The sequence below is a fragment of the Toxotes jaculatrix genome, chromosome 11 (assembly GCF_017976425.1).
Source record: "Toxotes jaculatrix isolate fToxJac2 chromosome 11, fToxJac2.pri, whole genome shotgun sequence".
NCBI lineage: Eukaryota > Metazoa > Chordata > Actinopteri > Toxotidae > Toxotes > Toxotes jaculatrix.
In genome coordinates, this window is record NC_054404.1 from 13,894,643 (window position 1) to 13,919,615 (window position 24,973).

The 24,973-nt window shown below is 38.8% G+C and overlaps 1 protein-coding gene across 1 annotated transcript; it reads left to right on the forward strand.

The window, feature by feature from the left end:
• Positions 1 to 7,310: 7,310 nt before the first annotated feature.
• Positions 7,311 to 23,600, forward strand: hcrtr2 (hypocretin (orexin) receptor 2). The gene is made up of 7 exons (XM_041050208.1): positions 7,311 to 7,638; positions 15,490 to 15,668; positions 18,947 to 19,190; positions 21,696 to 21,811; positions 21,950 to 22,170; positions 22,436 to 22,557; positions 22,999 to 23,600. Exons 1-7 carry the CDS (start codon positions 7,422 to 7,424, stop codon positions 23,166 to 23,168), a joined length of 1,269 nt encoding a protein of 422 aa, XP_040906142.1. The 5' UTR covers positions 7,311 to 7,421; the 3' UTR covers positions 23,169 to 23,600.
• The last annotated feature ends 1,373 nt before the right edge of the window (positions 23,601 to 24,973 follow it).

A 24,973-nucleotide genomic window follows, 5' to 3' on the forward strand; every position in this document is an offset into this window, starting at 1 on the left:
GGACCTTCAAAAATTATTAAATGTTCAAAACCTGCCATCTGTGAGACTGTGCATGCTCACAGTGGGCATGAATCTAGCGCTTATATTTAAATTATAGTAATTAAGTGTGTTAGTTTCCTTGTAATTAGTTTCTCTGGGTAAGCACAGACGTGATTAAAGACACTTGTTCAGCATCCATTAAAGCTCCATTAAAATCCACCTTTATCACATAAGTAATGAGTGAAAGAAACAAACATTCACCTGTCACTAATGTGAAATGAAACACAAAATGCAGATAAAAAAAAACAAACAAACCCCCCCCAAAAATAAACAAACATAACAATTTAGGACCAACATAAACACTTGTGCAGCATCATCTAAACTGTTTTATTACACCATTAATATAGAGTCAGATTTCTAGACCTTTTTTCTCTTATTTGCCAAGATAAATGGCCACACTCTTGAGCCAGAAACTCAGTTCAGCTACAATGTATTTTTATTTGAAGAGGTTATAGTGTCTAATTTCTCAGAATGAAAAATAAAGTATGTATGTATTTTGTCACCAATTCTTTGGGCTTATTATGTTTGGAGTAACGTATTAAAAAGAAAAAAGGCGGAGGGCAGAAAACACGTGAATCTGTATGAATATATTATATAATCAGATAAAAAAAATAAAAAATAAAAAAATCAGTGGAAAACCCTGGTTGGTAGGTCCACTAGTGTAAGGTACTGTGCATGAATTTTAGTACATAGTTTGTGTAGTTTTCTTCATCCATAATTTTATACAATATGATATGTGTATGTCTATATCCCTTGGGGACAAATGAATTATGATTCATGCTCATTCCATCCTTCCCCATCCTATCTGTCATCATATCCATTATTTCCTCATTGCAAACTGACATCTTTGCAAAAAGCAGGGAAAGATATTATTTCAGATTTTACAGAAAATGTCTGGATCTATTTTTAGATAAACATAACCCATCTCCTTTTGGTAACAGTAACTAAGCTGCCCTTGCTAGCTTCTCCATGAGTTTCTGTTTCCCCTTAATTTCACCTGAACCCAATTTTAGTCCTAATCTCAGCAGCCTGCAGCTTAACCCAAAAGTAAACTAAGCCCTAAGCTGCAATCAGCAGTGCTATGGGAAACATTTGACTGTGAACACATTGACCGTGAAACACTATTTAACACAAAACCTTTGCATCATGACACATTTATTCTGAAGCACAAGTAGGAAGTATCAACATCAGTTTAGCAAATGAACAGGTGCTTTCACTGTGATAATCTGACTGAGTGCAAGAACTACTGTCAGCAAATAGCAGTGTTATGAACAAGCAATTGCTGTGGCGCCTCATTTTCAGGTGCAGAAGGTTACTGCAACTGAATAAATGAAACGCCGTTACCTTGTCCCATCCCATCAAACCCAAAAATATCTTATCCTCTTGTTCTCTTCTCTACATCTCAGAGGAAAAAGAAATACATTAACAGCTTCAGTATTATGTGATGCAATGCAGCCACAAGACATCCTCCTCCTCCTCCTCCACTCTGTTAGCTACAGAGGCTCCCGCTTTGATGGAAATCTTGAGCTCAGTACAAAATGTGACAGTGAACTTTTTGGTTACACCTGAAGTGCATTTTCCACTGCCTGATCCTGAGTTTGACCATGCTGCTGCTGGCATGCTAATGAGTCTCATTGAAATGCTTTGCACACAGCAGATGTGACCTGATTGCATTGCTGCTGTCCACACGTAAGAGAAGGGAAGGAAAGAGAGAAGCTCCAACTTGCACAGTCCCTCAGCACCTTCACTGTCTCCCAGCCACTATAAGTTCTGGAGAATTTAGCAGGCGTCTGTGTTTCCAGTGGAGATTAGTTTACTTGGTCAAATAACAGAGGGTTTGCTTCCTTTTATGTGTTGCTGATAAGCACACAAAGTTAAGAGATTAATTTAGTGTGATAGAGCAAAATGCGGGGATAGGTTTTAAATCTTGAATCACACATGCATGGTATGAAAAGCAGTTTTTTGTTGTTGGCCAATAAATACTAAGTGGTCTAACATCAAAACTATTTTCTTTGCTCACATTAACAGGAACACATCAAACAGATTTACTTATAGTTTCTGAGGTGCTCATAAGTTGATCCAATCCATTACATTTTGCACACAGCATATTTGGAAGTCTCACATTATGGCTAGAGATTTCCACCGAGTTTAGAAACCACAAAGTGTTTCACAGGTGCACACAGAAGAAGCGGATAACGTGTCCGGAGGTATGACATGATTTTCTACTCAGCTAAACTGACTAACCTAAAATTTGAGTTCAAGTTTAAACAGTCAGACTAGTGCGGACTAGAAAGACCATGCCATACGAACTGATGAAGCCCCTTGGAAAAGAGGCGAAACGTCTTCCCAGACAAATATAAGTCCAGTTGCCTTCGATTCAATTTTAGAAAGAGATTACAATGACCTGGATGAATGAGAACATTCACAGACAAGTTTAAACTGTGTCAGACCTCAGGGGTCTGGGCTCCATAGCCCCACCTGCTGGTTACAAGCTGACAGATCGCTTCAATGATTATATTATTATTATGTATGATTTTAATGAATCATAGCTGTTATATATTAACAATATATAATATTGATAAATGTAACCAAATGTTAAAGACACTTCAGTCAAAAATATGCATAGAAGCATGTAATGGGGGGACAGATCATTCAGCATATGTATGTTGGATTGCAGTAGATTGTGCTGTACATATATGATATTCCTGTAAAGACATACAGGCATCTCTGACAACTGTGTGGTTGCATGCAACTGTAAAATTACTGTCTAGATCAGGATGTCTACTTTTTGCCTTACTACTTTTGAATTGGGCTTTAATAGCTTTAATTTTAAGCAGTAATTCAACCCTGGTTGCCTGCAGGGCAAATGATGCTGTAGACTTTGGACTACAACACTGAGAAGTTAGTGTATCAGCCAAGATTATGTCAGATAGTGCCAGCCAATGTGAAACTGTTCCATCACCAACGTAATGGAACAAAAATCCTGCAGACACAAGTCTAGGTTTCAGTCAGAGATCTATGAGATAAACACAGTTTTGTGTCAGAGTTTTGTGATGAAGTGTCTGAGACTGTACTGCCATGAGCCGCGGAGCAGACAATGCTGAAAAATCAATCAGGAATAATTAAAACAGAGCTTAGAGTTGTACAAGACAGCTGAGTTTTCATCAAGAACAGATGCTGAAAGACAATAAAGTGAATTTAATAATTACATCCCACTGAAAAATTACACGTTATAATCTTTTCTAGCTCCTGTGAGGGAGGCAATGTCTCCTCACTGACATTAGCAAGTCGACAAGACATGCTCGTACATGCAGTCAAGGTGTGCTTAGGAAAGAGAATTCAGAGATCTGATGACAAACTAACCCAACCTGATCTTGAAAAGAGAGCAGAAAAGGTTAAACCAGAATTCTGACATGATTTCATAATTTTTTTTCCTTTACTCTTATGCAATCAATTTCAAGTGTAATATGACGAGGAGAAGGACCATCAATAAAAACATCCTGAGTTAAACCAACAGCTAGAATAACCTTAATCTCTTTTTGAATATGTTGCCAATAATGAAACATTTTGGGTAAATACATTTGATACTTTGGATTTTTTACTCTGTCTTTGTCCACCTTTGTGGACAGTTTCTCCAGTTGCGATGATGGTTTACAAATATTTTCCCATTCATTATGTTTGAATTGTAAGGGTTTATGAAAGTGATAGGTAGGCAAATAAATAAAATTTCTTATTAAGTTGTTAAAACAGCTCACAGTGATAGCTTCACAGTTTCAGTTCCAAGTTTCTTGTTGCTGCTTTTTCACGAACCATTCCCTGTAATTACTCTCAGATGCTTGTTGGTTCAAATGGAAAGGTTCTGTTTTGGTATGGAGATCTTAATAACTGTGCTGGAAACCTGCCAGATTGGATAACTTATAACTCTTTAGATGTAAATAAAAAGGAAAAAAACTATAATTGAGATTAAAAGGATGCTAAATGTTGTAAAATTAATGGTTACACACTTCAGTTTCCATTAAAGGCAACGCTTACTTTATTGCTCATAATGAGTGTTTGCAAAACTTAGAGCCTGAAGGCATTATTCAGAAGACAGACGGAAGATGGAAATAAATTGCTGCTCAGTTGTGGTCATTCTTTAATTCCTGACTTCATTTGATTAGCAGAGAGGAGCCCCAACTGCAGAACACTTGATTTTAAACTCTCTGCGGAGTCATTTTTGTTATCGAAACGGAGCCATGATACTTTAGCAGGGCTTGGTGATCAATAGCAAACACACATGAAAAAGTCAAATGAGTATGGATCGTTGGTGTTAGAAGTTTCATGACATGTTTGTGAGGAGCTTCATTAACAGATACTCATTATAAGGAGCACAATAGCAAACGCAAAAGCCCCAGAAAGGACAGAAGGAAATTAATTAGCTGGTCTGTGTCCTGATAAAAGGTAAATTATTTCTATTAGCCAGTATACACAATAAACAATATTCATTTTAAAAACTAAATTAAAGATTGTGTCATTTTACAATTGCTATGATAGAGGTTTAACCTCATTACCGGCAGCCTTTCTTTCGCTGTGTGCAAACAAAGCAATGCTGCACAGATAAGAACTGCTTTTCTTTGCATTCTGTTCATTCAAAAAACAAGAAGAACAACAGAAAACCCCACCGACAGTTGGATGGTAAAGTTTGTGAAAACAGCTCAATCTTGTTGATCCCCACTGTCCAAATGAAGATGAAAGCCAAGATGAAAAGATCAATATAAATAAAAGATTGGACTGGGTCCCGTCAGACACGAAAACCTGTGACTGTGGTGTCATGGCAACCACATACTGTAAATACTTCAAACAAGGTGATAAATCGAGCTGCCATTTATAAGAGCAGCCCATTAATTTTACATGACACCAAAATAATGAAGTAGAATCGTGGTTTTACAGCTGTGTCCAAACATGACTGCAAATGATCTTCATATATTCCCTCAGTGTCAGTCTCCAGTTTTCCTGTGAGCACTCTGAAGGGAATTTGCATTGTGTCTGACATCTTTGTTTTGCTTGTTTCCTAAAGTGTTGAGTTCTGCTTTTTTTTTTCTGGGCATAAATTGGACTAAACCAGCAAAGATCTGCAGGATCACAATCGTATTTCATTTCTGCTCTACTGACAGTACCGCATATATATCTAGCAGTTATATTATAGGCTTTACTGTAGCCTATTCACATCAGAACCTCTGATAGAGTAATTGCATTGCTGTCCATGTCACCAAAAATCACTCAGACTTAAAGGACAGACATGGGAGTGATGTTGACCTTCTCATTTAACTCTCAGCAAGAAAGCAAACAGGCGTATTCCCCAAAGTGTCAAACTATTCCTACACTATGTGTTAAGTGTTGTGATTGAGAAGGCATTAAAAACTAGTTAGCAAGCGAGCAGAAAATTTGAAATATACAGATAAAAGAAATATACAGCTTTTGGTCACAAGCAAACAAATGTGCAAACTTGATGAAACCCACTAAAAAAAAAGATAAAAAAGGAGACCAGAACTTAACACTGACAATTCCAGGATCACTGTGCTTTGCCTGAGGGGTGGGGGTGAGGTGTACCAAACTCAAAGTGTCATTTTAATTATCTTGGCTGAGAAAGAAGACTCCTGTGGAATAAATAATATTCATCTTCGGAAGAAGAAATGAGACACACTCATTTTATACAATAGAGTGAACAAGACACCTGTAAAGTGGAAACACTTGCTGTCTCCTAACAATGGGAGTAATGTGAAAAGAACTGGGGAAGCTTCCTACAGTCTGGAAAATCTAATATGATAATAAGGACCAAAATATATCTGCATATCAATTTTCTGTAAAAAATGAATTGTGTTGCTGAATAGACTTCTGTCTCCCAACCCTTTCTTACCAGATGTCACATCACCAAAAGACCTGTCATTGTAAATTTCCACCTCAGTATTGCAAAAATATCCACTTTTCTCTAACCACTAGTGTCAAACATAATCTGTTGAGAAAATCTTTTAAAATCAATTTCAAAAGTGACATCTGGGAGATGACGGGTGGCTCATCTGACAGGAATGTGAGGGTATGTCAGATTAATTAAAAAAAAAAAAAAAAAAGTTGGAAACCACTGCTCTTATACCGCAGTGTGTACACCACTGTTACTACAAAATACAACACCACGCAGGGATGTACAAAAACCTGTTCCCTTCAAATTTTGTTGATCCATATTGACTTCAGCTCCCATCGGCCATTTGTGCAGTTTCGTCTTGTTTGTCTCACGACAGGCTTCTCATCTGAGGCCACTTTTCACTCACATAATATTTAACTCAGAACTGCTGCTTCAACAAACCCTAGACACACATTTTTTTTCTATCAAAAAAAAAGAAAAACCTGGGGTACAGTAAGATACTGTGTGAAGATTCATGATACCTTTTACTTTGCATCCATTGCACTGCAGCACTATTCCCCTGCTTGTGACAGTGAGTGCACCAAAGACCTGGGACTCTTGATGACATTAAAAAAAAAAAAAAAAAAAAAAAACTACAGTAGTTTTCTATGATCTAAGCTGTACTTTTTAAAAACACTTAATGTTGTCATACCATTCAGTAATTTCCCAACATCCTGTCAATATCTCAACCCTCTGCCCACATTTTGAGGCAAATTACCCAATTTATTTTAATGGAGTGCACTGCTGTGTTGACAACTCATGCAATTTGATCATTCAGGTTAACTGGGTGCATGGAATGGTTTCGAGTCGTCCTTGGAGCATTTATGCAATCATTCCTCATTTAGAGGCTCCCAATGGAGCTAGGCATTGAATTCAAAACAGACAGAGATGCTCCAGTTAACTCCATGACTCCATTCATTTACATTAGCTTGTCCGTCACAGCAAAAAAAAAAAAAAAAAAAATTGAATTTAATGTCAAAATGTCAATATTAGGAAACTCTCGACAGGACTACACAGATATTGGTGACATAGAATCACGTGACATATGATCTTGTAATGCTAAGTAGTGGTATTATAGAAGGGTCAGATCCCTGTGGGAATACAACAGGCTGAGACACACATAACCAGGACCAGGACAATGTGATTTTTCTATATAATCCCCCTCTCAGTTTTTACCCCATCCCATTTTTACAACCACACAATTTTTTTTTTTTTTTTTTTTTTTTTTTTTTGGTGGTGGAGGTGTTGAAGTAGCTCATAGCTCCTTGGTCGCTGGAGGAGAGGACAAATCAGCGCAAATCACACTGACGAGGTCTGTGGAGCGCGTTATCATCACTCCACAGTGCCGCGTCCTTATTGGCAGTCCGCTCAACAACCCGCGGTCGGTCGCCGCAGACACACGATTAACAGCAGGAATACAACAGACGCACAACCACCTCCAAGGATGTCTGGGATCACTGGGAATTTGGATTGCGAGGACTGCTTATCTTCTGCACATGCGGCCAACAGCACGGAGATACATCTGCACTCCACTGAGGATGAGGACGATGAACTTCTGAGATACATCTGGAGAGAATACTTACACCCGAAGCAGTATGAATGGGTTCTCATTGTGGCTTACATTATTGTGTTCTTCGTTTCACTCATTGGAAACTCGCTTGGTAAGTTCTGTCTTATGTTTCTTTCCCCATTCGTGCGTAATCAGTCCTGCACAACTCGCACAACAGAAGCACACTTTGAATAACTTTTTGAATGAGCACGTTGCCCCAAGGAAAATTAAATCGAATTGCACAGTGATGAAAAATCTAAAATCGTCCAGTTTTTCTTTCATGTTCAGTGTAATCGCAGCCGCGCATTTGCTGATGGAAAGTGCTCAAGGAGGACAAGTCACAGAGCGCAGTGTGTCTCTGTGGGACAAAGCGCAGCGCTAAACGATCAGGCTTGAACATACAGGTTGTTCAGATATTATCACTTATTTCACAGAGGGACGCACTTTGCTCGCGCTAAAGGAAATCAGAAAGAATGCACAGATTGACGTAAATCACATTACTATAATTTTTTTTGGTTAATGTTTTTGTCTCAGTTTCATCCAACCTGTTCCATCTCCTCATTCATTTCTCATGCTGTTCGTAGTTTTCGGATACAGCCTATTTATAGAAAAACAGTTACGGGGGGCACTCTAAATGACCATGCAGTTGCTTGTCTGATATTTATTGCCATCTCTTCAAATATATAACGCAAATTATAGCAAGCCAGTTACCTAGAGGTTAAGATCCTGGTGGGGGGTACCAGAGGTGGCCAATCAGATGCCAGCAGGGGCCTTTGCCCACCTTCCCACCCAAGCATCTTGACTGTGAGGCATGGGCAGTGTGGCAAAATCCCCTCCTGGCATCTGACTCTCCACCTCTTGTGAAGTTAACGGGTAATGTATTATTATTATTATTATTATTATTATTATTATTAAGGTTTACGGTATGCCATTTAAACCACCTTGTGCTACAACCTGATGTCCAGCCAGTAGCAGATGCATCAGCTTCAGAAGCCTGTCTTTAGGTTTGCTTTTGATTTGATGCAAAATTGCATTTGTTTAATTACAACCATAAAAAAAGGAGATCAAAGATGGGTTGTGTGTTTTTTTAATTCAGTTGTGTCAAACAAGCTGCATAATTGCTGATAGGGTAGCTACCAACAGGCCACAGTGCACCAATAAGAGTTAAGGTGTTAATTATTTCCTAAATTGTGATGAGTTCATTACTTAGACTAGAGAGTTCACTTGGGACTTCAATTTATTTCTTTTTTTATGTGTGTGCAAGAATCTCAGACCTGGTTTGCTGAGTGAGGATATCATCTTTTGTTGTGCTGAAATCAGACAGCATTATAAAATAACTAATCCGACCAACTGACGAACCTGCATAACATGCTAATGTGCACTAGTTAACTTGATTGATGCACTGTATAATAATTCATATTGTTTTACAAAAAAATAAGTATTGGTAAAGCAAATGTGAGGATATAAAAGCAAATACACAGTACTGATAATGGAGGAGATCAAAAACAGCTTTTATGCAAAAAGTCTCATGTTGCAGGAGTCCACATGGAACCAGTCACTGTCTGAGACATGAAAGAATTTCAGCACATTCGATATGCAACAGTTCATTTTACTCATTTCTGACATTTGCAAGTAGCTACCTGCTGTTTGTTAGAAGCCTTGTTTTATAGTCTGGGTTGGACACTGACTGTATATCCAATATAATCAATGTCATGCAAAACACTCTGGCCTCTAAAACACTTGTCACTCACATGTTGTGCAGTATTTTTTTTTCTATTGTGGGATGCTGTACAAAAGGTGATCCATTTTCCCTCACAGTCGACAGGTGGTTCTTAAACATCTTTTGATCCTAAAGCTTGAACAAAACCTGCAGTATGGTCTGCAGCATTAGTTACCACAGCAACAGGGATCAGTTTGAACCTAAGCCAACGTGGTGAGACCAGATCAACCCACTAACTCTGCATTGTGAGCTCTTGTATGTATGGCGATTTGATTTGAGAGTTGAATGAAGACTGGTGCAGGATAAATTGAAGAGATTAAGCATGAAGTGATTCTTTACTATGGGCTGTGTGATGTCAATTAAGTTCAGTTTCCTGAATAAAACATGTCTCTAACTATTGCAAAACCTGTCCGCAGACAACCACAACATCCTTTCAAGTCTTCATGATTTTAATCAGGCTTTATGTCTTCAGGCTTTGAGGCGGTGTTTAACTAGTAGCAGCAACAACAGTTTTAGTCCAAAACTGTCAGAATAAATTTCCACAAATATAGACTTAATTAAAAAAAAAAAAAAAAGGCAACAAGATTTACATAGATTTATTTTGTGTATTAACAATCAAAGATGAATTGAGATACTGCTCTGATTGACTGATTGCTGATTGTGAGCAGACTGAAAATGTGTTTATGTATTGTTATACACAACACATTACTCTATATTATCATAGTGTTGCCACTATTTGTTTACCAGTTATTCATCTATATTGCCGTTAAGTGGATATGACAATTACATACCAAACTGCTATACTTTATAATTATTATTATTTTTTTTTTTTTTTTTACAATTCTCAGCTTTTATTTTGGAGGCCTGAGGCCCAAAATAGAGAGTTTTACTGTTGCTGGTGTAGTTGTCATGATTGGTGTAACATTACTTCACTAGTGTCAAGCTGTGCTCATATACATTACATGTCATAAAACTCCATTCCTGGCCACATTTCAAACTGTCACTGAGTTTCAAGAGTCATGAGTGAGCTGAGTTCATGTGGCCACTTTACAGCAGTGAAGGGGGTCGGTATTACGAAAAAGTGATGTTGGTGCATATTCTGAGCCCGGCAGCTGAGCCTCGGGGGCAGAGTGGACTGTCCACTAATGACAAGGTAGGAGGGTCAGTCCCCAGCTTCTCCTGTCCACATATTGAAGTGTCCTTGGGCAAGATGCTGAACCCAAATTGCTCCTGATGGCCTGGCCAGCACCTAGCATGGTAGCATGCTGCTGCCATCAGTGTGTGAATGACGGGCAAATTGTGAGGTGATCTAGATAACAGCACAACATGAATACTGCTATTTGCTCTCTTTTATGTGTGATGACTTTCATTACTACATTAGTTCAGGCAGAGCCCTGAAGCTGATTAATAACATTCACAATCACTGGCCCATTCATCAGCTGTTAAGCCACTTGCTGACTGGTAACATCCCATTTACAATCATGCAGGTGTGCTCCGCTGATACGTGCGCTCATGCCAATGCTGTTTGTAGGTTTCCAGAGTATGAAGCTTCAGCCTGACGCTCTAATGATTCCCTTGATTCTAATCCATGTTATAAACTCACAGGACCACTTGGTAAAGCTGACACACACACGAACACACACACACACACACACAAAATAACTGGCACAATTGTCCATTTCCAAAGTTAGGGAGAGAGATAGGTCAAAGAACTGTGTGGCTTCACTCTCAGCTTGCCTGACTGCCCCCTGAGATTACAACTCAGCCTATGCTCCCATGGGAATATCAAAAGGCAGTTAAAGGTGCACGGTTGCTAGGAAGCAAAGATCATAGTCACCTATAAGATTTTTTTTTTTTTTTTTTTTTAGTTTAAATTCTCCCCACACATTTTAAGGGCAAGGAATCGAACAAGGAACTGTAAATACATCTACTTGTAAATAAATGTTCCTGCCATTTCCATGTAAAACAGCGAACCATGTAAATAACTGTCGTTTTATGTATGAACTTAAATTATTGCATGTTAATTAATCAAAACATAAATAAACTGCATTTAGGCTCCTACACTGCTAGTTTCAGTTTGTTACACTTTTGTGCCAGATGTTCACATCACGTGTCTTTATGAAAAACCTATGTATTGTCCTACTTTCTGCTGCAAATGAAATGACCGTCCATGTCTGTCCACTGCTGTTTGTGGAAAATGTTTTTTGCAATTACAATACCTATCCTGGTCCTTGGTTGTATTATGTACAGCATCCAACCCCATTAGGCGGCCCGTGGACCGGATGTGGCCCGCAAGTATAATAACATTTAGATAACTATAGCTTTGGACTTATTTTCAAGAGTACATTTTTTTGCGTGACCTTGTGAAAATCCCAGACTTAATTGATTACTTCTACAATGTACTACTAATAATAGTAATAAAAATAACAATGATAGAAGCTGCAACAATATCATCTGTTGATAAATCTGCTTTTATTGGCACAACAGGAAAAAAACCTGGACCTGGACCTTGGCCCTTGGCAAATTTCACATACTCTGGCCCTTGGGGAAAATTAGTTGGGGAACCCTGATATACAGTATAATAGTCTGTAGGCCTAAGATAAGTCATACATGCACACACAAATTCCAGAAATGAATCCAGAAAACTGATCCTTGAGGGAACACTGAAAAAAAGAAATTCACCTACTGCAAACAGCACCTACAGTAATATCTTTCTCACTCTCAAAGGTGAATATGGGTGATTGTGCTGCTTCTGCTCACATTAATGTGGATTCAGTCAAGCCCCCGCCCCCCACGGGGATTTACTGTGATGTGCCAGTCTTTCATGTGTGGTTCTGAAAGATGACGCGTGGTCTAGCTTGTCTGTTTTTTGTGACAATGCCTGTTACATGGCAGCATCGGGAGTTGTAAAACACTTTGGAAGAACAGGAGCTTACTCATGCCTCTTTCCCTTTTTCGCTTTTGTGATCCTCATGCCCTTTCCTCTGTGTGTAAGAAAAGCTTAATCAATTCAAACAAATGAAAATCTGTTGGTCGGCTAAGACATTAATGTACTTTGACTATCTTTAGGTTTTTATTGCAGATACAGTGATTGAATTATGGCATTGCTGCAACTTTGCATTGCTGACATTCACAATGCCGATCACATATGCACAAAAATATAATTTCACTTGACTGGATCTTGTCTTTCATGTTGTGGACTGTTACAATTGGACAGTTACAATTGGATTTGAACTGGATTCAATTCAGTTGCAGTTTATACAATCCACTGCAGGTCTACACTCTCACATTGGCATTTTAAGAAGAAAAAGTAAACGTAAAAGAACACTTTATTCACTTTAATCTGACCGGCAGGCAGTCAAGACCAGCGACTTCACAGAGCACTGAAAAAATCAAGCAGAAAAAACCCCCCACAAAACAGCCCCAAGTCTACCAAAAAGGACAAAACTGAAGTGTGCTGTGCAGTCCTGGTTCACCTTTACAGGTGTTTTTAAAATCTGCTGGTTGATAAGACCTCGTCTCAGGACTGTGCGGCCAAGTACACACTATTTCTGATCGACATCCCAGGCACTCTACTGCTCCAGCTTCTAAGGCAGTTTTTTCATCTTTCATCTTTATCATTCTTATTGGTATTTGGGTTTTATGATGTAGTGTGAAGGTGAAGTCAGCCCACAGATCTCCTCTCTGATTTCAGTCAGGAGCAGAGGCAAACACATTTGCCCCTGTTGTACACTGACCCACGTTCTTTACCTCATGTAGAGTTCACTGTGATTGACATGCAAAATTACAAGCCTCTCCAGCACTTTGCCATTTCACAGTAGGAAAAGCACGGATATAATTAATAAAAAAGAATAATGGGTGAATTCTATTTAGCTGCTTCAGTTTCAGTCAAAATGTCAGATGTGAAAAAGGCAAATTTGCAGTCAGTTTTGGGGGAAGGGGTGGAACTGACCTCTCATTCAGGGAAATACTGAATGTTTGCAAGAGGAGATCCACTCTGACCACACCATAATTCCCACTGTTTTATATATAATTCCGAGCAAAGGTCTAATCAGAGAGAATACTTCATAGTGCACTCCAAAACTTGACCTGCTTCACAAAGTGGTACGTCAGCAATTAAGCAAACACTACATGTACCAACAGCCCTGTTAACAATACAGACTAAAAAGCACATGGGTTGTAGCAGCTGAACCCAAATGAGAAAGATTCTTTTTCTGTGCATGTGCAGGAATATTAGACAGATACTTAACTGAAGCAAGCGTTGAAGTCCTCTTCTCTCTGTCTCTTGTACACTGGAACAGCTTGGACTCACACTTTGTCTCTGTCCTCTGCCTTGGTTCAACCCTCATTCCTCACTCTTTCCGCTGTGATCCTCAGTCCTGCAGCCACCTGCAAATGGTTTGGTTCATTCAGTCACTCCGTTACTAAATAAATCAGGCAGTCATGTACATGAGAAATGAGTATTTCCCACGCATTTTTTTAGACATCCTCAGCACAATGTTCATAAAATAGGAACAACTAAAGAAAGTTGGGCTTAAAACTTGACTTGCAGTAGAAAAGTTCTTGATTTGAATTGTTAAAAGGACTTGAGGCAAATGTGAACATGATCCTCGCTGATGAAAAACTTTTACTTTCCACAGCGGTGTCAGCTTCAAATACTAAATATCTTTAATGGTCAAAAATGCATTTCTGTCTTTTTTCAGAGACATATGTTTTTCAGTGCCCACACACTTTTTACACCCACCTCAGAAATGCCTGTATGCCATTTTATGCTTTCACATTACAGCAAAGGTTACACCATGATTGAGCTTGAGTCACTGAAGCATATAAAAAGCAACAGCTGAGTCTCAGTATCATTATATACTATGGCTACACATGATGTACTAATCTACACAATATTGCTTTTGCAATTAGTGTATGAGATGGACTTTGCTGTCTTAAGAAATGACACATGGATCTTATTTTTCTCACCACATTTGTCAAATTGCTGAGATGTTATGAGGCAAGCAAGTCAAACAAACAGTTTACATAACTTTGTATTGCATTGTAGAACAACACTGTGCATATACATCACTGAGTAAACTTAATTCAGTCACTTGCGTCGTGTGAATGCACTTCATACCTGTTTGAATAAAAGTCCTAACAAGCAGGAAACCAGGAAACATTTTCATCTCTGGCCTTGCTGTCACTGAGCTTAAATCATTCTCTCAAATCATTCACATTCTCTGATGCTCAGCCATCCCACCAGTCTCATTTCAGAGCAGGGCAGATTAGACATAAATATAGCATTGAACACTATATATTTCAGTAGCATACATGATTAAGTAACTAACAGTGGACAGTTGAAACAAATTTCAAACAGTGCACTGAATACCTGTAATGAGCTAACAAGTACTATTCAAAGCCGACAAACGGCTTTTCAAAATTTTTCAAGACACCAAGTTTTATGATGATACCACATTTGTGTGCTTTTGAATACATGACACACAGCACATTTAAAATTCTGGATATGATCTTTTTTTAAATAGTCAAACAAGAAGAATATAATGTAAAGTCCCTCAATCTTCTTTTTCAATGCACTTTCCAAGTTTGCTAATAAGCTGCGTACTTCACAAGGCAAAGTGATGATTTTCCATGCTGTGAGGCAGAAGTTAAAATTTAAGTCTGACTTTAAAGATTTAGAAGGCACAATTATGTTAAATGTTTAACTTTTGCTATTTGGTGATGGAGTCTGTTTTACAGGGGTAGTAATGTGGTTTATTCTGTTTTACCATCTAAAGCAAAATACCGTGGTTTATTTTCTATTCATTTCCATTATATATTGATGTGTTTTGACGTCCTCTGTCGGTTTAATAATAGATTCGAAAATAAATGTTCTCAGTTTTTGATGTGACTTTTAAACCATTATATATCTCTTCAAATTCTGGACACTGGATTACATGTAGCTGCCATACAATTTGTGATGCAGCAGCATTTTGTCAAAACACTTTACAGTGACAGTCTCAGCATGAAACCTGGCGTGCTGAGACAAACACATTAAACCTAAATTGCTTGTTTGTAATTTCTGAATAATGAATATTTTGCCAACAAGATCAAAGACATAAACAGGAATATAATTAGTTCTTAATTCAAACTCTGTGATTGACAGCATGCCTTCAGGACAACAGTAATTAACATTAAATACCCTGGACTAATGTGATTTGCCCTTATTAGTGGCTGTCTTTGATTGTGTATCATTTTCAGTTTGTTTTGCAGTGTGGAAAAACCGTCACATGCGCACCGTGACCAACTATTTCATAGTGAATCTCTCCTTCGCTGACGTCTTGGTCACCATCATCTGCCTGCCTGCGAGTCTGGTGGTAGACATCACAGAGACGTGGTTCTTTGGAAACACTCTTTGCAAAGTCGTGCCTTATCTGCAGGTAAGGGATAAACTCTGACATCTTCTTTTCAACCAGGATTGACCAGATCGAAGTCACTCCACTTCTGAGAGGTTTATGAACACAGGCCAAGATCCTTCTATTATTCTTCCATTTATCTTTCTCTGTATTCACGAGGGTAAAAAATACATTTTTCATATCCCATGAGATGTGCACAGTGTGAAACCTTTGAGGTTATCCCATGGTGATTTAACGCCTTGGACAAGTCTATTGCATCATCACACCCAACAGATCTGCCAATAGAAAATCATCCAATTTATACTGTACTGTAGTGGAACTGCTGCTGCTGCGACAGTATTTACAGTGACCACCTCCTGCTGCTTTTATGAACCCAGAGGGATGTTTTCCTCCCAAATTAATTCCCACTAGGGAATTCTTTCAGTTCTCCCAGTATTTTATGTGACATTGTGCTAGGTTTTCCATGCTACAGTGCTGTGCTGCCTCAAGAGGGATCATCCCCAAGAACTGAACAAAAACCGGAAGTGAAGCCGCACTGCTATCGTCATCTGCAATACAATATGTTGTAAACCCAAAGACAAGACTAATTCCCGAAAGAAATGATGAAATGGTCAAGGGACCTGAGTCATGAATGAATGTGGAGTCAATGAAAAGGCAGAAACACAAATTAAGTAAGTAAGAAAGCTGAATAATGGTAGTAAACCGGAGGGTTTGGGGAGCAAAACATCTACTGGCTAAACATTTAAATTCACATAAAGTTAACATTAAACAGATGGTGCCAATTATTCCCTTCTTGTTCCAAGTTTACAACTACACATTTTTTGGGTCAATATACTTGCTGAAATACAAAACGTGTTTTTTTTATAACATGAAAAAATCAAATGGTATTGGAAATAGCAGGCTGCGCTTCAGTTTGAAATCAATGAAAACTTAAGCGGTTGACAAAACAGACTGTAGCATGGACTGATGAACAAAAGAGAACAGGAACGCAGAACAAAATTCAAACCTTTACTACAACGGGCTAAATGATCTCTCAGCAGGGGTACTAGCATAGCTTCGTGTACATACAATAATTGCCTGCGTCAATATACTGTAACAATAATCTTTTCTAACGTGTGTCAATTATTATTTTCCTAATCAAATGCAGCTCTTTGCATGACGAAGAGCATGTGAAATCAGAAACTGCACTAAAAGAGCCAACTCTGACATTCACTCAAACCTTAGGCCACTCTGAAATCGCGTTAAAAGGCTCAAACCAACAGTGCACTTTCTGACTTCTCTTCCCTTTCTACGGCATTAAGCCGGCTCATTTCTACGCACTGAAGACGTAAATCCTCCAAAACAAGTCACAAATACGTAGTTTCATTTCTGTTAAAAAGCCAGGCACTGCAGTTCTTAGCAGGATGACGTATGTGGACTTAAATCAAAACAAACTATAGCGCCCACGTTTATAGTGACGGAACATGTCACCCAGTGCGATGGTGCATCTCATTGATCTTTTTTTTTTTTTTTAATATCTTTTATATAACGATGGCATAGATGACTCAGCTACACAGACAATATTTGGATCAATTCATTGTTGGTTTTAGTCTTTTCATGGCATTTGTTGACTGTATGAAAAATATAATGTGTAATATCAGCAGACTTATCCTTTTATTCCTTTCCAAAGAATGACAAGATCAGAGTATGACTACAGATTGCCTGCACTGTCGTGTCTTGTTTGTTATATTTGAAATGAATACTGATGCCCTGCATTGTGCCTACAGGCTGGTCCAGTCTGTATGCACTGGCTTCTCTGTTTGCATCATGTTCAGTGTACTCCCAGATCTTTTTCAAGCCACCACACCAAGCTTAAAATATCAGCTGATGTACTATTGATTTTCTGTCAAGCGGAGGACAATTATGTGAGGATTTGTCCCTTTCTACCGACCTGTTCTTCCTCTCCCTGCTTTTTCAGACCATTTAAATAAAGAAAATTATTCAGCAATGGTGATTTAGTAGACCACGGGCATCCTAAAGCTAAACATTTCAAAGTGATGGAGCTGAGCATTTATTTCCCACAGGAAATGACTCCACCAGAACCCACAGGTTTATCTCCCACATGAAATTTCTGCCACTGCTGTGAACTAAACGGACTCACTGAATTTCCTTTAGGCAACCTTTTTTTAACACGCGGAAACTGGATAAGTGCATCTCCAACACAGGGAGCTTTCTTATGCATCAACATGCCACATCTGAAGTTGGTCCAGTTTCTAAGATCCATAATTGAAATATTGATTAATATGGTACGGTTTCTGCCTTTCCTAGTCTCCTATTGAGCAAGGTGATTCAGACAGTGGAGAGTAGACTGCCCTCCATCAAGGGGGATGAGGAAGAAGGCAAAGAAAATTGCTGTTGACCCTCCTGCACTGTCTGTCTAATTGAACCCTGCTAATCTGCACTCAGACTCTCTCTCTCTCATCAGGGACTTGACAGTGTTGGTGGATCACGGTGTGATTACCATTAGCCATTATCGTCCTGATACACTGGACTAACTCGGTTTGTTTTTGACCTCCAGGTTCAGCCATGTATTTTGTAAGAAGATACAGCCATTGTATTTTAGTGAATAGGAGTTATCGCCATTCCGATTTGCCTTGGAGGCTGAAAAAAAGAAAATCATTGTGGTGCTACATTCCTCACTATGATGTCTACCCTCATGTCACCGGTCAAGGCTACATTCAACATGAGCTACAAAATTAATTGAAGATATATTGTATGTAGCCAGTTTTTTACTGTTTTTTTTTTTTGGTATCTTTAACTTAACTTTCTTAGATTGCAACTGCACATTTTTTTGTACACACTTCTTGTTTTTCCGCACTTTATCCTTTTTTACTGTTTTTCTTGTGCGCTGCCTAACAAGTAAAATTCCCTGCAGTGGGATCAATAAAGTCTTATCTTAAAATACAGGCGAATACATGTGAACACATCCTATTAATTAATCCTATTTAGTCCTTCAATGTCTCTCTTTTCAACTCTAATCTGCTGCAACTGCCTTAGATAAAGAGTCAGATTTAAAGCTAATTCTCAACACCTAAAAATGTTGAAATAATGTTCCTCATTGATGTGTACTATTGCACACATACTGGATCACTCAAAAGTACATCAATATCAAATTCAGGTCAATGTCTCATGCATCGCAGTTGCAACCATGAATAAAATATCAATTTTCTGGGTTCTCACTTTAAAGTACTGAAAATACCACTCCCAGAATAGTTTGGTCTCTAGCTAACTGATGTTTCTTTTCTTTCTTTCTTTTTTTACAGACCATCTCCGTTTCTGTATCAGTCCTAACACTGAGTTGCATCGCCCAAGACCGCTGGTATGCTATCTGCCACCCGCTGATGTTCAAGAGCACAGCCAAGAGGGCTCGTAAGAGTATTGCTGTCATCTGGGTTGTGTCGTGCATCATCATGATCCCTCAGGCTATTGTAATGGAGTGCAGTAGCCTGCTGCCTGAACTCACGAACAAGACCAGCCTGTTCACGGTGTGTGATGAACATTGGGGAGGTTAGTTTTCACAAATCGCCCTTGAATGAATAAATAATAATAATAATATTTTGCCAGCTCTCTCACCTGCTGCCAGATGCACAGGTAAAACTGAGACCAATAACTTTCAGTTAGATTTGCTGTGCTTCTTTCAAAGAGATCCAGCTCCCAGAAGAGCATTTGTCATTCCATGCACTGAAATCAGTGTACATGTCTGATGCCATTTCGCTGTTGTTTGATATTAAAATTATGAGAGCAGAGCACTATTCACAGGGTTGTTAAGGACTATTAGAGTAGAATGGGTGACTTATGCTGGAGCCCTGATAAGCCTGCCAGAGCACATCTCTGATTACAGCCCTCAAAGCAGTAGAACCTCACAAAGAGAAAAGGCTTTTCAACTGCTCACCTTCATTAACTTACAGTAATTGAAACAGGATATTCTAGACCAAAGCTGTTGCAGAGAAGACAAATCAGATGCAAATCACAACAACGTCAACACAACAACAACAACAACATTTCTTTGAGTAATTAATACTGGAAAATAACAGGTAGTTGTGGCTCAGAAACTCAATACGAATACGAAATAAACAAATAAATACGCAAAACATATCAGAAAAAGCGCACATATGTGAAGGCCCAAAACACACAACATGAGAAACGCACCTGGCGCAGGCGCGGATTGCAAACACACGCACCCACACACACTCTACTACATCCAACAAAACTCAACTCCAGCCGACTCAAAGTGCGACACAAATACTCTCTCAACACTCCGAACAGGTTAGCAACTTGCTAAGATCGCTGTAGCAACCGACAACATACCTGAGAAGCGAGGAGCAGTAATCATGAGAGCGATGAGAGACGTTTCACTTCTCACTCGAACATATAAAATCCCGCGGTTTTTTGCCCCAGGTATGTGGGCGGAGACAGAAGCAATCGATCTCAGGCTAGCAGATTAAGCCAGCTTTGCGGATGACTAATAATACTTTAACAACTAGTACGAAATAATAAATGACAAAACTAACAAAGTGAAATCAACAGCTTTATAGCATTTCAGCCTTTTTCAAATGCATTTTCACTATTTTTCCAAACCCTTATCAATAGTTTATCATGACTATGATATTTTTAAACTCATCGCAGATTTTTTTTAATTTAATTTTAAGATAGACCATGAATTTACTGAACAGATTATAGGAGTATTAATGTATAACTTCTCACAATAAATGTCCTGTGCTGGGGATAGCCTGGCTTTAGTGTTGACAGTCTTGGGACCAGTGCTAGTGCATGGTAGACAGGTGACAGCTGAGGTGGTGTAGCAGGAAGAGATGCCCAACTGATAAGTGGCCAAAGTCCTGGCAAGCAGCTCTGTCTTTGTGGCAGCTGGTCCGATAGCTCTTCAGGTCCAGCAGCAGAACTTGAGAGGGATGCACATGGTGGGTGATCAGGCAGATTTCCAGCAGGTGAGTCTACCTCCTCATCAGGCAGATAATCACGGATGTGTTGAGCCCCTTGAGCTGATTGCTGCCCGTAATTGATCAGGTTACAGGGGATTTTGTTGCTGGGATCCTGCGTTCAAACTTCATCACCAGTTCAGTATGGCTATCATTACTCATCATTTTTCAATTTGGCATCCTGAAATACTTCATGATGGAGGCCATACTCATCCCTGCTGTCCTCATCAGACTCTTGAGACTGTGATGCAGGCTGTTTTTTTTTTCTGTCTCTGTTTACTTACTTTCACTTAATCATCATATTTTTGCACTTCTCTTAACTGCCCTTTTGGCTTATTGACGTGGCAGCTGGCTCACCTCCAGTTCAGACGGACATGGAAACAGCTAACCAGGTTACAGGGGACTTTTTTTGAACCTCAACAACTTGGATGGTGGCAGCAACGGTGTCAGGCAGAAGTTCCTCAGAACATTCTCTCATCAGTGGTTCTGCATTCAATGGCGTCTTCAACGGAGCATTGATATCCCTGTTCTTCTTCTATGGTCTTTTTTTTATTGTCAAGTGGAAATCAGCCGATTTTGCAACCCCCTTTCCAAACATTCCTGCAACCACTATGTTGCCAGTGCTTTTCTATAATACACTTTCAAACCATCCATGAAATAACATTTCAATTCAGATTTTATGTATAACACTTCTCTGCAACACTAACTTGCTCTAACCTGCTATACACAAACCATGCTTCTCCTTCTAGATCACTGGCTGGTGAAGATTCTGACTTTTTGCCTCAGACATGAAACTTGGTCTCTTAGTATTGTTGATGCTAGCGGACATAACCCTATACAGGATACTTAAAACAAAACGGCTTAAAATATTAAAAAATCAGCCAGAGAGAGAGTTTTCAACCAGGTACAGCTGATAAAACGATAACTCTGCTGCTAAATATAGATATGATGTGAAACAACAGACAGACTGACAGGCACAGCAACTGTAACTGAGGGGGTGAGACTCAGGGAGAGATCATCCAGATCAATCAAATTATAATGATGCTTTTTTTTTTGTTTGTTTGTTTTCCAACAGCTGAGATCTACCCAAAGGTGTATCACACCTGTTTCTTCATTGTCACCTACTTTGCACCACTATGTCTCATGGTCCTGGCCTATATCCAGATATGTCACAAGCTGTGGTGTCAACAGGTGTGCCTTCCAGCGCTTTGTTTTTTTTAAAAGATAACTAGCTCATGACAAGCCATGTTTAAACATAAATCTCACAGTGAACTGATCTTCCGTTGGCAACTATACAGTGCCTGATGTATGCACATGTGTTATCAACAGATTCCTGGAAGCACATCAGTATTGCAGAGGAAGTGGAGGTCCATCCGGTGCTCAGTGCCCACTTCAGGCCTGGGAGAATCAGCGAGGATAAGGAGCAGCACAGTTTGTGCTGAGATTAAACAGGTCCGAGCCAGACGCAAGACAGCTCGCATGCTGATGGTGGTGCTCTTTGTTTTTGCCCTGTGCTACCTGCCAATCAGCGTGCTCAATGTCATGAAAAGGTAATAATCTCCCGCACTCTGCTGCTTCAAGGATAAAAAGCTATTCAAGCAGAGAGACATCAACAGTAGAGGCTGTGATGAAACAGGGCTCACATTTTCTGTGTCTTTTTTGATCAGGAGTTCACCTGCGTAGTTTAAAGTATATTTAAAGTACTGAATTATTTCTTGTTTTCTAAAATCCTAATTTAAAATGATTCATAGCATTGCAGTTAAAGCAAAAATGAACAAGATCTTTAGCTGATACCATGTCCTACTTTACCTGCAGAGTCTTTGGGACTTTCAAGAACACAAATGACAGGGAAACAGTGTATGCGTGGTTCACTTTCTCACATTGGCTCATATATGCCAACAGCGCAGCAAATCCCATCATCTACAATTTCCTCAGTGGTAAGTGTGTAACCTGCCTCATCACTTAGACCACATGTGTGAGTTCATTACTGTCCTCTAGTGGGACAGGTTGGCAACAGCAATACAACTCACTGCCTTATATTCCTCATCTGATAATATATTGTGAATATAAATGAAGAACAAAGTCAAGGATGTATCAAAAACATTTCTTTCATCAATTTAGATGCTAGTAGATTATTATGGCCTTGATAGTGACATCTCAGCTATTACTTATTGTGTATGGACTATGTACCAAAAGCATTGAAATATGAAGTATCTTTAATGAATACAGAGTGATTAAAGTCTTCCAAACATCAACAACTTGTAAAATTGAAGATCATGATGCCTATGAAACTGAAAAATGCTTCTTTTTTTTCTGATGCAACTCGCATGAATGGTTCAAACTGAAAGTGGATTTCATGCTTCTTGTATTTTCCCCAGGGAAATTCCGTGGGGAGTTCAAAGCTGCTTTTTCTTGCCATTGTTATGGCCAAGGCCAAAATCGAACCAAGAGGATAAGGACCAGAACCAGCACAGACAGCCGAAAATCTCTGTCAACTCAAGTTAACAACATGGACAATGTGTCACGCGTATCAGATCAGATAGTGTAGTCTAAACATCCAGGTGGGGACCAGTTCAAGCTTCAAAGGACACAGTTATCACGCTCACAGGTAGACACTAAAATGTTTTATTTTGGATAAACCTCTGAATGGAAAACTGTGGTGGTAACTGTGGTTTTATCTTTGGTTTGTTTCACAAGGACAGTTTATGGAAACTGAGAGCTTTAGAAAACTCACCTCTGTTTTCTGAAAACCTTCTCAATTCTTTTACATGATCAGAACCACAGGACATGGCAACCACTTGTAGTTCATAGAAACTGTCAATTTATTATCAAAGAACACCATTTTGATGTTTAGTGTTTAAAAACTCCTACCAAATTTTATGATGTACAGTTATGTGACATGAGTTTTGTTGCACATGGATACTTTTATTGTGTTGTAAATGTACCATTTTGTATTTATAACTTTATGTTTAGTTCAGTAGCCAGAATCAGTATTACAGATTATGTGGGTTTTTACAACAATAGAAGAGAGTTGTAGAGAATAGGTCTTATGACTGCTCAGATTTGTATTTTGTCTCCTTAATAAGCAGATGTCCATCTTAAATTTTCAGTGTAAACATCATAAACATACAGCAAGCTACTGAATTTGAAGTAAATTTTATATTTCGTTATTGCTGCTGCACCCTTGCCCGCTACTGTATGTCTAGCAAAATCAAATTATAATCATAATATTTCAACAAATCAAGAACTTCTCCTCTGCTTTCAAGAACGGGTGAATTTTTCGCCTCTGGGTAGAAGTGACAGTCAGTAAGAGGCATAAGAGTTTGAAAGATCCATTTTGAAATGCACTGAAATGGTTCTGTCAGTCACCTCTGCTGAGAGCTGCAGAGTGATAGAAATCTACAACAGTCTACATCAGTTCTCTGCATGTGTATTGACAGCAGTAATACCTATTAACAAGCCCTCATTGGCGGTTTCTAATTTTCTTATTGATTTTTCTTTGTTTTTTTCAGTGGGAAATTAAATTATCTAACCAGGTTTGAAAGTAATTGCTACAACAACATGTCAACATATACATTTGTTTGAATAAATAATGAAATTATGCTTAATGGACAGCTACCAGCATTACACCCATAATAACTTAGGTTAAATGAATATTCATCATGAAAGTCATGAATATGAATATCTGAATATAAAGCAGCCATTCAAAAACAATCACAAACTAATCTTATCAGCAAGTTTCACAATTTCCCAAATACTTTTGTAATCTACATACACTTCAACTGACACAAAATTTTATTATCACATTTACACACAAAATGGATTATCACAGTTCCATTGCACAATTATACTTTACGATATAAGCTGCTGGCTGTCATTCACAATACCCAACCTATCTATCATTTCACTTAAAGACTCATCTTCATTTTGCACTTACTAACAATCATAAAAAAATAATCTAAAGTCAGCCTTTGATTTTTCATCCAGCGAGCCCAGTGAGGAAATTACTGATCTGCAAAATATGCCATCTCTTCTATGAACACCCTGTGCACACCCACACAGTTACACACTGTCACACCTAGAAGCTGCCCAGTACAAAGGCCTTGTTCAAGGGAATCTCAGTGGTGATGATGAAGCAGTTGAAAGCTGTTTTCTTACACCCAACAATTAGCTTTTCTGCTGGTCTGGGGACTGAATAGTCAATCTCTCAGTCTCAAGCTTGTTTATACAGCTTCTTTATAATCTTTATGACTTTAGGAAGGACAATTGAAGTCCACCACAATTTCTCCTGTTCTCAGCTGCTTGGGTTATACTGAGTAGTTCCCGGAGGGAGAATTAAAGTACTCTTGTGAA

What these genes read in the sequence shown, in the direction of transcription:
- hcrtr2 (XM_041050208.1), top strand. Translation starts at nt 7,422, where the DNA reads ATGTCTGGGATCACTGGGAATTTGGATTGCGAGGACTGCTTATCTTCT. An exon ending in ACTCATTGGAAACTCGCTTG is followed by an intron (nt 7,639 to 15,489) that starts GTAAGTTCTGTC and finishes TATCATTTTCAG; the next exon opens with TTTGTTTTGCAGTGTGGAAA. An exon ending in CATCTACAATTTCCTCAGTG is followed by an intron (nt 22,558 to 22,998) that starts GTAAGTGTGTAA and finishes TATTTTCCCCAG; the next exon opens with GGAAATTCCGTGGGGAGTTC.